Raw genomic sequence first — 17,917 nt, forward strand, 5'->3', positions numbered from 1 at the left:
CCACATATATAAGTTTGGTGTTACGAGACGTCAATTGATGAGAAAATATATGACTGGTGCAAACATGATAACCCTGACACGCGTGCCATGTAAGAACATGACAACATACCACGCTAATAGCGTGCTCGCGGCCGCTTCGCTAGCTCCACATATACTGAATTCGGTATCACGTGACGTGAACAGATGACGAAGGTCAACGACACATCCAAACATAATAATCATGACACGGAAGTCATGTACGGCATCATTTACCTCCACCTCGTAACGTTGTGCTTATTTTAGAGTGACATATCAACCTTTATTATTTGTGCTTCGCACATCATCGATATGCGAAGCACAAATGCGTGGAATATGCCATTTTTTTTTTACATTCGCACCTCATGCGAAGAAAGAGCAGCCGTATATTATCGCAAATCTTGTTATCAAAGATGTGTTTTGAAGTTTCGACGGTAGCTTGTGCCAGATATGGTCGCCTGCTGCAATGTGAAATCGTCATGCGCAGTGCATCGTAGCCGTCCTGGCGTACGCTACTGGACACCCCGCTGCGATCAAACTAAATATTGTGAAAAAAGTAGACTATCAAAGGCTTCTGTGGCTTTTATGCCACACAAGAAAGTAATAAGTTTTGCATGTTGTCATCTACTTACTTTAAACTTGTTTTCGCAATTTCTGGGTATGCACGTGATAGTGTTTAATGTAGCAACAATTACTGTTTGTCGCCGACATGCGGTTGCAGCCGTCGCGACGCGACGAAGCAAGTTTGCCGCTGTCGCTTGTCAATATCACTCGCTAATCAAGTGCATGCGGTTGGGTCTTAACGAGCTCCACTCCTAAGGAAAAAGCTTCCCCAGTGCAGCATCACTGCTTCTCGGCTAGGTGGAGCAACGTACTTTTTTTGTTACATTTATACTTGTTGTAAACATATAATCCTTTTCATATCGCTGAAAGAATGCTTGTAGATGTCCCTACCAGTCATGGTCTTTTCGCTTCTGCTAGGATATATTCACACGTTCCAGAGAGTTGCCGAGGCTGCAACATGCACCTATGGCATACGCCACAGCGGCCACCACGCACTAAGCTTAAAGCCGTAACACAGTAAGGCGAGCGAAAGGATTCGTTGCTACATTGTCGTCGTGAAGCGCTAGCAGGCGGTGACCACAGTGGCGTGTGCAAGGGCACCATGAAGTGCCAAAAATAGACGCCGACATGCGACCATCACCTGAATTATTAAGGCAGAATTTGAAACGTGGGCAGTCCTTCATCGGTGAAATAATCTGTGTCCGCATGCATGCTAGCACCACATGAAAACAAAGCCACCAAGCATTAACTCACAAATGTCGTACTTCTGTTGCACGTGAAGCTATTTGGTCACATCTGAGAGCAATTAACCCTTTCGGCCCTTTTGACGAAAAATTTCTCCTGGAATGTCAAAATACAAAATAAAACCCGCTCATTCCTGGAGAAGTGTTTCTTTAGCTATTGATAGTGTTACCGACCACACCGTTGTTTCGTTTTTGCGGAGCTTGGAGCCGTAAAGAAGAAGAAGCCGAACTGAAGTCATGTTTGACGATGAGGCGGAGGAGCAGAGGCGGGGAGGTAGCGTTCTCGTGATGAAGTCCCCAATTTCTCCACGCTAAGCTTGTTTGTGGTCTTTTGAGGCCCTAAATATTAGCAAAATAAGTACTGAAAATATCTCTGACAAAAATAAGTATTCAAGGGCTTTAAGTTGAAATAAATGTTGCTTTTTTCTATGCTGAAGCTTAACTGTTACTGATTTATATATTCTCGCACTTGATTAACTTACATCCGTCTTTCTTGAGTTACAGCATTGACAAACACAAGTCTATATGTCGAAACGTTGGCTCCAATTTCCATGTATCAATTTGCAAATTTCTCATCACAAGCTTCCATCTGGAGCTCCCCACTGCGGCGTCTCTCATATTTATGTGGTGGTTTAGGGACGTTTAACTCGCAAATCATATCAGCTTCCATCTACCCCTTTGCGTTTCTTTTCTAAAATACGCCTCTAGTACTTTTTTTTTACTCAGTTCACTTAACCTAACGACGTTGAAGCTCGGAAGGTGGTGGGTGATTCGTTTGCTGAGTAGCCACCTATCAATAAAGCTCTACTTTATACCATTATTCCTTGATACTTAGGCCTTGAAAAGAATTCTTCACGATTGTGGAATGGTTGGTTTCGTTCCGGGCTTCCGTTACTTCGTTTTATCAACTTCGCACCAGAACGTCGAGTTGTTGATCTTGGCGATAAGGGCGATATAGCTGTGGCTAATCAGGACAGCGGTGCACGATGGCATAAAACTATGGGTGCATGCATGAAAAACCGGGCATCGCCGTTCAAACGACGGTCGCCTCCGCTAGTCGTTCCTGCGACGTTGTAATCAGATGCTGCTCGGGCCGACCAAGCTTATGGTACCCGTCATAACAACGGCCACTAGAGTTTATGTAGCGGCCGTGCCACAACTCTGGCATGCCAACTGTCGATGGTGAAAGCCCCAAATGATATCACCTCCACCATGCCGAAACGCCAACTTGCAAGGCGTGCATTTAGAAGATTTGTGCAGTATTCTCAAGCTTTGGCCTGAGAAATTCAGAAGCGGTTTTGTGGCAAGTACGAAAATATTTTCTTACGGTGTTCTTATGCTTGAACTTCGTGCACCTCAACTGTACAAGCATTCGAATGCCAAGCTTGGTGCGCAATTTGAGAAAGGTTTGTCAACGAATAACGAGCAAGTGGGCTTCAAAGTGTGACCCAAACGAGCTGCTGCGCCTAGCAATCCTATTTCTGCGCAGGAATCCTCTCAACAAGTTGGAGTTCCTGAAGTTCTACGGATGGCAGTCATCTTCAAGGCGTTCTTGAATATGCGTACTCTCGCCATACCTGACGCCTCTACAATTCAGACGTCAATTTGTCGTAAATTATGAACTTGAATCTCCATACCATTGCTTTTATTCTCCTACACGTCCTTGCAATCCCATGTGAAGCCTGGACAATGAAGTGGCTGTGGCTCTGCATGCCCCAAAGGGAACGAGGCAGCTCGCTTTCTTCGCTACTGGTATCTGTATCCAGACCATGAGGTGAGCTTTGTATACTTGGCGTGGTGTCACCATTCATTCCAGTGAAAACTGACACGCACGAGTACAGAAATCCTGTGTGAGTGATAAACTGCAGCAGTTAGTTCACCGCGGTGTTATCTTACACGGTTGCAGCGCCGTCGTGTCCTTTGGCTTGCTCGATGCCTTTTTTCATGCACGCAGGCGATTTCGTCGGATATTTTCTTTTTTTTATGTTGACGGTCGAAAAAACATTGTCTCAATTATTTATTTATTTATTTAGTTATTTATTTATTTATTGACTGATTGATTGATTGCCTGGTGTAAGATAATCGCTTTCAAAGACGTGTCACTTAGACATGCTTGTTCATGCGTTTTGAGTTTTTGTTGGTGTGATTATAACTGACGCTAAAGTGTCCAATAAATAAATAAATAAATAAATAAATAAATAAATAAATAAATAAATAAAACAGATATGCTTGTTTTCAGACTGAACGAGGCCGCATTAAAGATGTTCAAGTTTGGCCCCGACATCTTCCAGTCCCGTTTCCGGCGCACTAAATTCGCCTGCCGAAATAGGAGTTTTTCTTTACACGCAACATCCTGGAATGGTTCTTTGGATGAACGCAAGGAGTTCCTTTTCACGACGCGCACTGCGCTCTTGCTAACATGATATGGCAGTAGCTTGCGAGCGTCAAAACTTTGTCGTTGTAGTAGCGTCGTATTTCTAGCGGCGTTCATTTCATGGAATAGGTTTTCGAAGAGGGGAGGAGGAAACACTAAAGTGCCTGGGCACTCTCCCTTATTTCTCTCGTCGGAGTGAGTCCCCTGCGATGAAGCAGTGCTCGGGGTCTGACCAGAAGGTTGCGAGTTCGATCCCGGCCGTGACGGTCGCATTTTGATGGAGGCGAACTGCTGGACGCCTGCGTGCTGTGTGAAGTCGGCGCACAATAAAGAGCACCAGATAGCTGAAATTCCCGGGCCTTTCATTACGGCGTCTTTCATAATAATATCGTGGTTTTCGGACGTAAAAGCCCGGGTAATGTTAACATCTCGTCGGAAACAACTAGTGTCAACCCGTCCCCTTCTTTTCTGGAATGTTCCCGCATTGCTCAATGAAGAGGTCACGCAGTCTCTGGTTATGATGCCGCGACACTATTCTGGTTTCATTGAACTGGAGTCCACATCCACACCGCCTATGTTGCGCATTCATATGCGATAGGACATCGCTCGTCATGCGGCGCCACATGTATAGGCAAGAGAGGGAGGTGTGTAAGGATAAAACAGCATGAATTGTGTGTGCGTAGCGAAGGCCTATCGCATACGGCTGCACATTGCAGGCGATAAGGACACGAACCCCGTTCAAGGAAACCAGAAGTGTCATGACGTCATAACCAGACAACTCGAGACGTTATCAAGGCTTGGTACATACAAAAATAAAATGAATCACGCATCAACTTCCCGTCTATATGGCCTTGCAAAATACAGAAATCCTAGTTTTTAACGGGCAAAGATTTTTTTTGTATTTCTGTATATTGTTGTTTTTCTGTAGCACACGTGGGTATACATTTGTTTTACGCATGTCAACATTTCAGTTGAGAGCATACGTCACTTGTGCTTAGTCTTCCTTTCTTGGCATTTGTCTTACCTTGTGGTGCCGTTTCATTAGTAGGAAAACTAACATCGGAGTTGCCCATCTGAGAACGAGCAACTGCGGATACATTAGCTTTGTTGATCGCGCATCACTGTATGCAGCACAGGATACAGCACGCACGTTCACAAAACACTCGTCTTTCGTCGTCAAGCACGGTCAAGTTCAACTGTGTCGCACTTGACATCGTCGCCGACGAGGTACCACCGTACGTGTCTCCAGTAGTCCTCGTTGAGGTCGTCCAGTTGGACGCGGCTATCGTCGGCAGAATGACACATCACTCGCTCATTCACGACACCGACGAAGCTCATGAAGCCGTCCAGAGACTGTATTGCCATCAGCTGGTCCCTCACCAGAGCCGCGAGCTCTGATTGGTCGAGTTTAGCTCTTCTAGCAACCTCTTCAAGCAGGCCAGGGTATCGGGAGACGCGGTCCACAGCTCTCGTGACATACCTGCATGCATGCGCGTAATGCTGCATCAGCCTAATTGCAGTAAGCAGCACTTTGAAGTAAATGGTGGAGGAATGCGTAACAAGTCGGATATTATTCAGCTCGGGGAATAGTTACATAACGTAGTGTTGTTAATAATAAGTCATAATGTTATGCGTAGGGTGGCGTAATTAAACTCCGATCCTGGCTAATTAATTAATTCTTTTTCCCGAAGGTGGTATGTTCCTCGTAGCTCTGTACCGTCTGCGTCACCGTGGTGGACTAGTGGCTAAGGTATACTCGGCTGCTGACCCGCAGGTCGCGTGATCGAATTCCGGCTGCGGCAGCTGCATTTCCGATGGAGGCGGCAATGTTGTAGGCACGTTTGCTCATATTTGGGTGAACCTTAAAGAGCCCCAGGTGTTTAAAATTTCCGGAGCCCTCCACTACGGCGTCTCCCTTATACATATGGTCGTTTGGGGACGTTAAACCACACATATCAATCAATGAATCAATCTATTAATCAATCAATCAATCAATCCGTGCTGCCTCATCGGAACGCAATCGTACCATACTCGTACGGCCTCCAAACAACACGTTCCACAAATCTAATCAATTTAGAGAACTTTGACAGCAGCACTTCGAAAACAGATGTCTAATGAGCAGCTCTATGTCTGGTTGTCATAGGCTGCGGACGGCAGGTCGTGTAACGGTACTGGTACTAATGGAATAGAAACTTAGTTGAAAGTGGCGCATAAATATTGAGTATTATGATACAACGGATGTGGCTGGCATAGAACGGATAGGACTTAAGAAGCATAAGTGAATGGTAGGTTTACGCCAGAAAAAATCTATTCACTTCTTACTAAGAACCTGCAAAACTGTAAAAAAAATTAGAAAACTAATTTTGCGGCATTGGTTTACTGAAATTATCCGAGGAGGCGTCCATTGAGCAAGAAACAGCAAAAAGACTACTGCCTGTGGACAAGGAGCATGAAGAAAATCACGTGATACATATTATAAATATAACAACAGAAATGTGCCATTTGCTACCAACACATCACCACAACCATGATGTCATTAGGAGATACGCCTTAGTGGAGGGCTCAGAATAAATATTGGCTTCCTCGGTTTCACTGCCTCAGAGGCGGCAGCCTGTTCGAAACTTTTCAAGTGACAGGGTTGCTTTGCGTGACGTTTTGTCACTGGTACCTAACGATTGATGCCACCACTTGCCCGTCATTCTTGCACCCGAAACGTGAAACGCACTGAATGACTTCGAATTGGCTTGGACGAAAGAAGGGAATTGTATCGAAAGGATTGCGCAAGGGATTGGATCGGGGCTACAGTACATAACATTGTGAAAGACGCATCCGCATTATAAGTTCGAAAATCAGGCGGGCTTGACAAGTAAAAACGGGCAAATAAATGTGCCTGGAAGTGATAAGCATGCTGACTACACCTTTGCGAAGGCATGAAGCCGAAGCACTGTTGAAGACTCTCCTTGAGGTAGTTAAAAAAAACAGCCTAAAAGGGCCCTACAACACTACTCCAAGATGTCATTCAATGAAAGAGCCCATTTCCTTACCGTACGACTGGCGCAGAAAGTTTTAGAACTTCTAAGCATGAGCACAGTTACAGGGATTCATTGATCGCTTCAACTGCTGTCTAATTTCGTTCTAGCAAGCACCCAGAAAGCTGCGCGGAGAAGAGAAAGGGGGATGTGACGAGGGGTCAAGATGGTCCGTTAATTTGTCAGTGCATGTCAACACTTTCCCGTTTTATGTTCGAACGCGGGTTTACGTCTATTGCGATCGCAAGCGTGCGTGCGCGGTTACGTGGCGGCATCCTGTGACGACCACGGTAACTATGCCAACGGCCGTGGCGTTTGGATAAATATGTGTCAGTAATATAGTTATATGTCTTCCCTGTTAGCTCCCGAAATTAGAGATCTCTAATTTGATTAATTTTATCACTGTCATACCTGCAGTGCCGTCTCATTACTATTTCCACAAGAGATATAGATGTTTGGTTCGTACCGCGTTTCCGCGCTTTACAAATAGACACCAAGCCTTGGCCTACAACGTTCCCACGACACTTAACACACACGATAGTACTATCACCTGCAAAAATAAACATTTTTCCTCAATGACTTCTTAGAAACATGCATAACAAACTATTTTCACAGATTGTGTAATATTAAACACCATAATCTTTCTTGGGGACCTTCCACGGAAACATTTTGGTCTGTCTGTCTGTCTGTCTGTCTGTCTGTCTGTCTGTCTGTCTGTCTATCTGTCTGTCTGTACATTTGTCTGTTTGTCCGCCCTAACGATACCGCAAACGGAACCAAACCACCAACCCCATCCACAGCGCCCACCAATATTGCTCAAGGTTTAGCCTTAATAGTTGTGCGATTGTCAATTAAAAAAACATTTATTGCGCATATCTGCGCAATAATTGCGCAGAATAATTGCGCATATCTCCGCAATTATTGCGCGTACCTCATTGTGTGCTTTTCTTATGTACCAAAGCGATGATACATACTCGGCGAATTACTGTGCTCATGTGTTTGTGAAATATTTTTCGTTTGTATACCTTGGCCTGTCATTTACTTTGTCTTCTGCTTGTATTGTTTCCTGCTTTATATTATTTGTTGTTTTTTTCATTTTGTTGTATTTCGTTGTCACCCTGTCATTGCTGACATAGGGTGGGCGGTGCTTAGTCAAGCTGTAATAACTGCAGCTTTTTTGCCGTCTCCCCATTTTCGCCATTGTATCTGTTTTGGTGAAAATAAATAAATAAATAAATAAATAAAGTCACAACAACGCCTTGATGTTTTCTATGTCTGCCTTTATACTAGAAGAGGCAGACACAAGTAACTCTAAGGAATGTAGCATTTAATCGCGCTGCGCTGACAGTGCAACGCGATGCTCAAAAAGGTGTTTCCAACGCTTTGCTACGACGTCACGGTGGTGGCACCAGCCCGTCGTATTTTTTCTCATAATTTAGTCTGGTGTAAATAACTTCTAACATGTTACATCTAGTATCATGTTACATCTTCCGTTGTATTAGCGATATGAATATATGTGTGTTCACGCAAGTGTAGATATGTGTCTTTTTAAAAGTTTATAAGTGCCAATGTGTCAGATAGTCGGCGCATCGCGTATTTGCTTTTTGGAATACGTGTTGCAAAATAATCAGTTAGGGAATGATTTTTAAATTAGTATGTATTGTTCACGGTTCATATTTTACTTGCATGTTATGTACTCGTAATCATGTACAGGTCACCAGGGTCATTGTCAGGCCACTCTCACGGCTTTTAGCCTTGGTGCCCTGCCAGTTTTATCTCGTAAAAAAAATAAATTTGAAATCTAAATTTTTATAAATAAGAGGATACGGTTCCTAGTGGCAGTAAAGTGTAATTCCTAAATTCACGGCCCCACGATGTGCTACTCTAATTTGGGCAACATTGCAGAACATGCTGAAGAATTGCTCCAGATTCCCTATAAGTGAATAATGGATTCATACGCCAACTTTGTGGGTTTTGATTTGTTGCACCACTTGCACTGTAGTCGAGCTAAGATACACCAGAGTTGGGCAAGGGACGCACTGCAAGTCGTGCAATGGCTCTGGCCGTTTTTTTTCGCCCACTACCAGGCATGCTACTCTGCGGGTAAGCCCTATGGTGATCTATAATACTTCCTCCTCTCAAGCGGTGTGACCAGTATAGCCCTTTAACCTCTGGCTCACATTTATTTGTCGTTTCTGCTTTTCCAATGTCGCATCCACCTCATGCACATTTTTTTAAAGAGCGAAGTTCCTTGCCCTGTCTATGACTCAGTCCCTCCGTCGTTGTTTGTCGTAGCCACCCCCGGCTGCTTTTAACTATGCTCACTAGGTGGCGCTGCGTTTTCCTTTTTTTTGTCCTTTTTCTCCGTTTGTTTTTTTTTCTTATTGTACTATTTGTATTTATCCTTGGCAAGGGTGCCACAGGGTCTAGGGTGCAACAGACAGACAGACAGACAGACAGACAGACAGACAGACAGACAGACAGACAGACAGACAGACAGACAGACAGACAGACAGACAGACAGACAGACAGACAGAAAGACAGACGGACGGACAGACAAACCGACAGAGAGACAGACAGGCGTATATAAAGTGTTACGCATGCAAGTTGAACATTTAAAGACGTTTAACAGGCTTTAAAAAACGACATGAAAATTTCTTTAAATATATGTCGGATTTTGAAGCTTGCATTATGCGCGCCGCCCGTGGAACGAGACCAGAGTTTCTCCACGTCGTCTCCTCCACAGCGAGCCAATGACTGACACAATCCGCGTCTAGGCCACCTTCGAACTTCAACGACGCTAGTGTGTAGTTTTGTTCAGTCCCCTGTGAAAGCCGCTGAAAGAAAGCGGTATTGTTTACCTTGGGTGTACACCCTAAGTACAACTCTGTTATGCTCGTGTTGTGCATGACTGAGTCAGCCAAGTCGTGGCTGTGTTGGATGCTCATGCCAGACACTGTGAGGTACAGGTTTTTCACGGTTTTGCTTCGACCGATTGACTCAAGGATGATTTTCCACCATGGGTTTTGAGCATTTCCTGTTGTGGACCATTGACTTTGATACGAAGATGAAGCGTATGCAATGCTGTTGCTGACCTCAGAAATTCGGCCAGTGCCAGTGATAGCCTCATATGATCGCTACGGATGGGGATTCCCAGGACCCTCAGACCCTGGAAGTTTGGCAGCTGACGCACAACCGCTAACAGATGGTCACCGGGCTGCACTGTCCAGAGATTTGCTCCCCAAATGGCCTTCCAGCGTAGCTGTTCAGTGCTTTGGCTGAAATCTGGATCATATCCGAGGTAGACTGTTTCTTCCGAGCCGCTGTCCTTCAACTCGGTGCAGAGCCACCGTATTTTAGGATAGCTCGATGTATTCATAAGATTGATCATCTTCAGATTTTGTTTCGTTGGCAGGACCCGTAAGAAGTCTGACCACTTCGTTGTGTGCAGCATAGACACAGAAAGCGTCACTTCTACCAACACGTCATTTTGAATAAGAGGTGAGACCCAACAGTCGTACAGTGAGTGCTGCTCAAAAGGATCGTCGGATGACAAGATGGCGAGCGTGGGTATCGCATGCTTTTCCCTTATTATTCATGACACGAGGGCAGTGTTCTCTTCTGTTCCTTTGAACCTGGAGAGTGAGAGCTTCTCGATGCTCGTGTTTTCTAAAACGCCTTCAAGCACGGCCCTTTGCAGTGAACTGTTACTCGTGGACATAGTGAAGACCTTCAGGGCAGTGGTTGAGCTGAGATACCCCTTTAGAGCTTGTACATACGGATTCCAGTCGAGTGTTATGTTTTCGAAACTTAGTTCTTCTAGAGTGGGTTTCTTGGGAGTGTGTTAAGCAGTGTGCCAACCATCCGTTCATTAGTAATCCTGCCCCATAAGTGTAGGCCCTTCAGTGACGAGGACACCTGCAAAAGTTCACATAGTGGGCCAAAAGATGCGTGCGGGTCGAGCGATTATGTCACTAAATGAAGGTTTTCGATATTCAACAGTGAAGGTAGAGTAGTAGTAAGAGTGACTTTATCAGATGTGGTATTGTCAACTAATGTTACAATTTTAATGCCCTAATTTTTAGAGATGGAACGCAGGAGACACAAGCTGGTATTCTGAGTGGTGGAAAGCCTGATGAAGACACTGCCGACACAACGATGTGTTGTGAGAAGCCAAAGAAGTTCTGAATATTGTAGAAGTCTCCTCGAATTGTGCTGCATGGGTGGTCGTTCAGATATGAAATTAGTTACGGTGAGTTTACCAGACACCTCGGCTTCCTCTTGAATTTCAAACATCGATCCCAGTAGCAGCTTTCGCCATACCACTAGCTTTGTCACAATCTGACACGTTTCGTTTTCGGACGCGGTGCAATGAACAAGGTGATTTGTGACCATTGCCTCCATGGATTCTACTTTATATTCGTTTGGTTGGAGAATGCGTTTCGTCGTCTGCCTTAAAACTCAACCTTTTGTCTTTCATGAAGGTGTCACGGCAGTCGCGCTTATTGAAAGTGCACCTGCATAAACAATAATATTGTTCGGTGTAAAACAATAGCGACGTTAACAGTTCTTTACTAATGTTTAAGATTTGTTCTCTCTCGAATTCATTCGCAGAGTTCTGCGGTGTAAAGAAGAGATGAAGTCATGAGTGATGTGTCGTGTTCAGTTGGGACACTTGTCAGGCAACAAAGATACATAACTGCTTAACAAGGTGATCCGGGGAAGTACTTATGCTGTTGACTTGGCACGTTCCTTTTGTGTATGAAGCTCTACAGGGTGCTGACGTTGCACGCTTTCGCAGTGAAGCCTATCAATTGAAGTTACTGCTGCTCCTAGAACTAAACAGGAAAGATCAGTTCTTCCCGACACATTTGAATGTCTGTACGATATATGGTCGCTCTTGCCCGAACCTAGCGTGAGGTTCCACACATTACTGCGTTAATTACCTCTTCCGCCGTCTCTGTTGGCCTTCCTGGAACTCGTAATTCGAAGTGAAGCAAGTATTCGTGATAAGGCGACCTGGCGGGTACCATCGCTTAATTGGTACGCGGGGTTTTTGGACAGCACCAGGTAATTAACAAAGCGGCGTAACATATTGTCACATGATTTTCACAGATTCCTGAAAAGCTGCACGCAGATTGTGAAGTATGGAACTATTTATCTCGTTGAACCTGTGATCGTAAAATGAAAATTTCGATGCATAATATGTGTTGTGTACTGATGGCGTCAAGAACAGTTGGTCATAGGCCGCCGAATTATTTGATTTTAGGTGAAAAAGTTGACTTGCATATAACGCTAAGATTCTGGTGCTCTGTGCTGGGTAATCTTTGGTTAAGCTCGACTATTAGGGTCTTGCGCGTAATTGTTACAGAATGGTCTAATGCAACCGAAAGCCCAAACAATGCTGTGTGGTCTGTGCCCAGCGTTTATATACTTTTGGTGCATAAAACCTGAACGCACAAATATAAAGCGAATAACCGCGTGTGCCTATATAGATTTGTTCTCCAAATATATATATTTGGTTATCATGATGGCCCGCAGAAAGCAGGTGAGACTAGCACTGACACTGATTAACTACTGCTGTATACTTTTTGAGGCTACCCATATAAATGCCAGAACCACATAATCCTACATGCGAAAGTATGGGAAGAGCACGTATTGAATGAGCAACAGGAGAAGTAAACAATGGGGATGCGCACGCCATCGTCATCCTTTCACGGGAGAAACATAGGAGAGTTTTAGTACTGCGTACGCTGCGTACGTGGCGGCGTTGCGTACGCTGCGTACGTGGCGGCGTTGCGTACGTAAGGACGCCATGTTCTGCGTAGTGCGCATGCGCAGACCGCAACGCGCACGTATCGCGTTACGTACGCAGCCGCTACGTACGCACGCATGAGATGCGTGCGTACGTACGTATGAGGTGATCGCGCCGCTCTCGAACAAGTTCGCGACAGCGCGAGACTTCGTTTTGCAAAATGGCGGCATCGAAGGCAAGCACCAACCGGCTTTGTGGCTTAAAATATGGCCATAATCTGGTTATAACACTTGGATTGGCTCACATTGGCTGTCAACAACAGGTGCTTCTATTTTGATCTACCAGATGGCGCAACACGCTTCACGCTCGTTACGTACGCGGGTACTACGGTGTACTAAAAGCCGATTAGTGGCAAACGACGCCACGTAACGCAAGGCGCTTGCGTGATGCGTACGTAGCACCATTCCGCAGTACTAAAACTCTCTATAATTAAAGTACCATTGTTACAAGCGTGTTCTTTCCTTGATTCGTTGTGCTTGCTAAGCAAGCCACATCTGTTCTTTCTTGCTTTTGCCAAAGATTAAGGTCTGGCCCAATTAACAGGCATGATCTGTGGGCCAAGTGGTCAACGCTGTATGCTCCTTTGTCAATAAATTTAGGCTTAGGACATGTTCCATGAGCATTTACAAAGCGGTGAGTTCGCCCAATATGAATCTTACCGTAATACAAAGCTATGACTTATTCCAGACAGTATTTGCGATGAATGTGGTGGACTGCATGCTTGAGTCTAACACCCACGCCGGAAAGCGCATGCCGATCTAGCTTACTAAGTTTTGCCCTGACACATGAGGTGACAGTAAGTGCATTACTTAAATAGTGCACTCTGTCAGCTGTATGACGCGTAGGTGTTGCGCGGTGTATTGTTATACGAATTTCGACTTCCCAAAATCATAACATGATAATTACGAACGCCTGAGTTGAGGGCTGTGGAAATTTTGACTATCTTACACTAAACGGGGCGCTACAATTTTCCTTTCGCCGAAAACTGACCACGACAGCCTGGGATGACCTTCGGATGAGCAGCCGAACGCTCTAACCACGGATTCACTGTGGCCGACTGTATGGCACATGCCATACCCCTGCCATTTGGTAAGAACTACTTCGCGCAAACTGGGCGCTGCATAAAGAAGTGACTTAAGCAGCATGTTGAAAAAGAAAGTGTTGTAAGAAAAGAAGCTCAGCTTGTTTTTTATTAACTCGTGCTGCAGTTATCCTACGAGATTCGGTAATACGTAGATTTTTGGCATTGAGAACAAGGCTCGCCTTGGAACTGTTGCACATGCAGAGGAATGGAGAATACATTATCAGTACTACTTCAGTTTTGTTTGTAACCATTAAAATATTATTTCATGCATGCCCATAATCGGTAATTCAATGTGATGTTACGTACACACAATGTGGTCTTGCTACGCTTGAGCAGGAGAGGCGATGTGGCTGTTCTAATAAATGCGCATAACGTCATTGTCGGTGCTCTTCTCAACTCTTAATTTGTGGTCTGTTTTGTTTTGTCCTGACGTTCTGACCTATAAATCTGTGTACTAACTTGGCGCAACCAAAGTTTTATTGGTTCAGCAAGAAGTGCCTTACATTTAAAAATGAACTATTAAATAAATAGCAAATTAACACTATATCAAATTTATGTCACTCCTAAACATTCTCAACTCTACAATAATAATATATGAGTTTACGCCCTGGGGCCACTATATCTGAAATTGAAGGAGGCCGTAGTGAGGGACACTGAAAACTTTTATTATCTGGTATTCGTTACCCTACTTCTAAATTTATGTGTCTAGGCCTTAAGCATTATGCGTCTATCGCACTATGGCCGCCATGGTGGACATTTATTCGCGCATCCTCCTGCCCTATAGTTAGGTACCATAAGCACCAGATTAGCGTGGCAGATTATAGCTGTGAATGTTTTAGATGCCACATAAAAGTTTACGTAAGTGCTCACGCTGTGGATATCGATGCGGGGGTGGAGGCAAGCTGGTAGTCGATGCCTCCCGACCATAGCACTGAACAGGCCCAAGCCCAACAGGCACAGTAGTCCAGGCTAGGCAGCAGAGTGGCCTGACGTCCAACTGGCACGAGTTTTGCTAGTCGTGACTCGAACCGTACCAAGTAAACAAACGACCTGGCAGCCGAGGTGACTGAGCAGCAGCTATGTATTCTTGGAGCGATGAACCATCCAAGATCTAGCTGGCCCGACCTCACGAGCTTCTCTTTGCAGCATGATGTGATGCCGATGGTGATAGCAATCACTCGCACCCACCCAGGAGTGAAATTGGATTTTTAATTGATGGCGATGATTCCAAGAGGAATGTCAAAACCTACGCTGGGAGATACGCCAGGAAACGTGAGGCAATAGAATTTGTGAGAAAAAAAGCTAAAAAATCAGAAAGAGAGATGGAAGGAGAGAGAGAGAAATATATGCAAAAAACATTATCTATGAAGAAGCTACAGTATTTGTGATAATTTTGGTGGTTTTCAGGCAGTGCTACATAGACTAGCTTTAGGCATTCAAAATAATTCCTATAAGAACAATAAAGAAAAAAATGGTATTTTATATCTACTGATAATATCATTATGGCCTTCTGTTAGTTTCCTTCGTACAATTAAATACAGCTTCAAGTGTGCCCCTGTCATGGTGCCCTTGGGGCGACGTCCCCAAGTAGAGTAATGCCCTTGTGGGAAGCTCAAAACCACTTTTTTTGAAAAGGTCGTTTCAGATGTCTTTGCATACGCGATTCGGCTCGCACCCAGTTAGGAAAGTTGCCGAAAAAATAGACACGCTGACAAAAACGATCCAGAAAAATGTTGTATGACCTCTGTGAAATTTAGCAAACATTGATACAAATAGTAATGGTAACATTTAAATTTGTATCCGAAAATATTAATTCATTAACAAACCTTTCAACAGTGGAGCAAACATCACTGCTACTCTTTACTGATGGTGAGGCTTCCAAATACATGGAGCTTGAAGTCAAGCAGTCCAACTGTCAATCAAAATGAATTCAATTTGTATGTATTGTTGTTCCTTAGCCACTTAGTGAAACCCAACCAATGCAAATTTATACTTCAAGAACTTCTTTTTGTCTTACCCCTTTTCATTTTACGTTGTTCTTTTTAACCCTAGCTTGCAACTATGAATGAGGCACTCGTCGCAGAAGTCCAAAAATATTAGCGCTCAACCAGGCCTGTAAATGTAGGCGGGATAAGTGCCAAAGGTAGACGCTACAGTTGGGTGGATGGATATACATATCTATGCAGGTGGCCATGCAATATGGGCCTTTGTCTCGCTCCCTGTACAGCCGATATGAGCTGGCATGTTAAGAAGCATGCCAGGACACTTGTAGAAATACATTATTGCTTTATTTCTTTGCGTTTCTCACGTTATTTGTTCATAGAGTTGCATATCTCGGCACATATTTTCAATTAAACCTTTTAAAAATTGTCAGCGATTACGGAGATAAAAAAACGCTACATAGAAGCAAATACGTTCAAGCCCACAAGAAACAGGTACTTGGAGTTAACAAATGGAAATGCAACTTACGAGGATGAACTACAAAGCGGCCATGAATCGGGAAGTGCATGCTGTTAGTGTTAGGATAAATGCGCGAGTGCAAAATAACGCTGCGTGAGTGCATATTTGAGGATATATTTTGAAAGTGAAGCTGCTTAAACTGGCCGCGATGTCGACACCCCCGCAAAGCTATCATCATCATAAACTGGTATTTGCCACCGAGTTTGGTCAGATCGCAATGCTCTCCACTATTGCATCGCCTGAAATAACCATGATTGGTAAAAAAAAAACGACTAGAAAGAAAAAGAAAAATAAATATCCAGCCACGCAATAATAAATCAGGTGTAATATTCCTGTAGCGTTTTAAAGTCATTTTTGGTATACTTCAACGCAGAAATTGTGCTCTCTGTCTGTCTGTCCGTCCGTTTGTTGGTCTGTCCATCCTACGATTCAACCACCCGGCGAAATTTTCGGCCCTTGATGAACGCCCAGCTGTCTTGATCTAATGGCTGCTATAATAATTGTAAACACCGTCAACAAGAAAGCAAATAATCGACGTTATCTAACGCGCAAATGAAAACTTATCAATTACGTTGTGTTTTTTTTAATGCATAGATGCTTAATTATAAAGTCCGCAGCGTTTCTTAGGCTGGGCTGACAATGCGACGCTATGAACAAAAAAAGCGGGCGTTTCCTATATACGTTTCGCTAAGACGACGCGGTCGTGCAACATACTAGTGGCTCTGCCTTCTGCAAAAACTTAGGTTTCCCGACAATACTGCCACATGTCGTAAATACCTAACTGAATGCCTCTACACACCAATCTACTCGCGCAGAAAATCTAATAAACGTGTCAATATCTCTCTCTCCACAAAGCGAAGAAGACAATGAAGACTCAGAAAGAATATACCGGAGTGGGTATGTGCCATTTAAGAAGGAATCAAATCAAGACAAATCAAACGAATGTTTCTATCACTCGCTCAATGTTCATGAAATCCTTCAGACAAAGCCATTGGTCCCAGACCAACGCAACTGCTATATGAAGAGCCATCACCAGCACTACGATCCGCGGATGCATCTTTTCACGTCGCAGGTCACTTTAACGCCAACTTCTTCGCAAGGAACCTCAGATCTGAATGCGGATCGGAACTCGGCATATACCATGGAGGTAGTCGTCACGTAGCTCACACCCGATTATTGCGGCATCAACTTCTAGCCCTCCCAGGCAGGGATACCAACCTGACTTCTTGCAAGTTCCACAAGCCAGCGACCCTGCGTCCGTGCCGGGAACTTTCCCGCCCTATACAGCTTGGGTCCTCAAAAGCTTGCAGTTAAGTAGTAGTAGTAGGCAGCCACGTTTCGTTTAGTCCTTGGAATGTCCGCTAGATGGCGGTACTTGTATATGATGTCTATATGATAAAATTATGCAAGATGGTGGTACTTGGAATTTTTATTAGGTGGGCGGACGAACGCATGGACAACCTGGCAGACGCTTCGCCTCGCTCATAATCATTCGCTCCATAGAAATACTGCGATTTTTTATATATAGTGAGGAATCACTCTTTCCTACTTTTTAAACATTTATTTTGCAAGCTATGTGATTCTTGTCCAATCTCCCAGGGTTTGTGTGAGCTAAAATTTTAAATTGTAGATATCTATCAACGACAACGTCCGGTGTGTACACAGAAAGCTTTTAACGAGTATGTCCCACAGACACAGCGAGAGCCCCAGTACTCGCTACCGGTCCGCTAGAGATGAAAAGTCGTCCACTGGGAAGAATGCATGCGCCACAGCTGGTGCACCAAAGTGAGGATTTCAATGGAGCAGTATGTGCTGTGCTGCAACAATGGTTCG

At 44.3% G+C, this 17,917-nt stretch overlaps 1 protein-coding gene across 1 annotated transcript in view; it reads right to left on the reverse strand.

Annotated features, from left to right (window-relative positions):
- Nucleotides 1–4,582: 4,582 nt before the first annotated feature.
- LOC142785405 (uncharacterized) overlaps nt 4,583–17,917 on the reverse strand; it is a 32,716-nt gene continuing 19,381 nt past the window's right edge. Inside the window, exons 3-4 of the mRNA XM_075883886.1 lie at nt 14,495–14,801; nt 4,583–5,176 (exon numbers count right to left, since the gene is read on the reverse strand). Of these exons, the coding sequence (XP_075740001.1) occupies nt 4,873–5,176; nt 14,495–14,801 (611 nt within the window). The 3' untranslated portion in view covers nt 4,583–4,872. The remainder of the gene's footprint in view (nt 5,177–14,494; nt 14,802–17,917) is intronic.

Source organism: Rhipicephalus microplus, unplaced genomic scaffold (assembly GCF_043290135.1).
Source record: "Rhipicephalus microplus isolate Deutch F79 unplaced genomic scaffold, USDA_Rmic scaffold_21, whole genome shotgun sequence".
Classification (NCBI taxonomy): domain Eukaryota; kingdom Metazoa; phylum Arthropoda; class Arachnida; order Ixodida; family Ixodidae; genus Rhipicephalus; species Rhipicephalus microplus.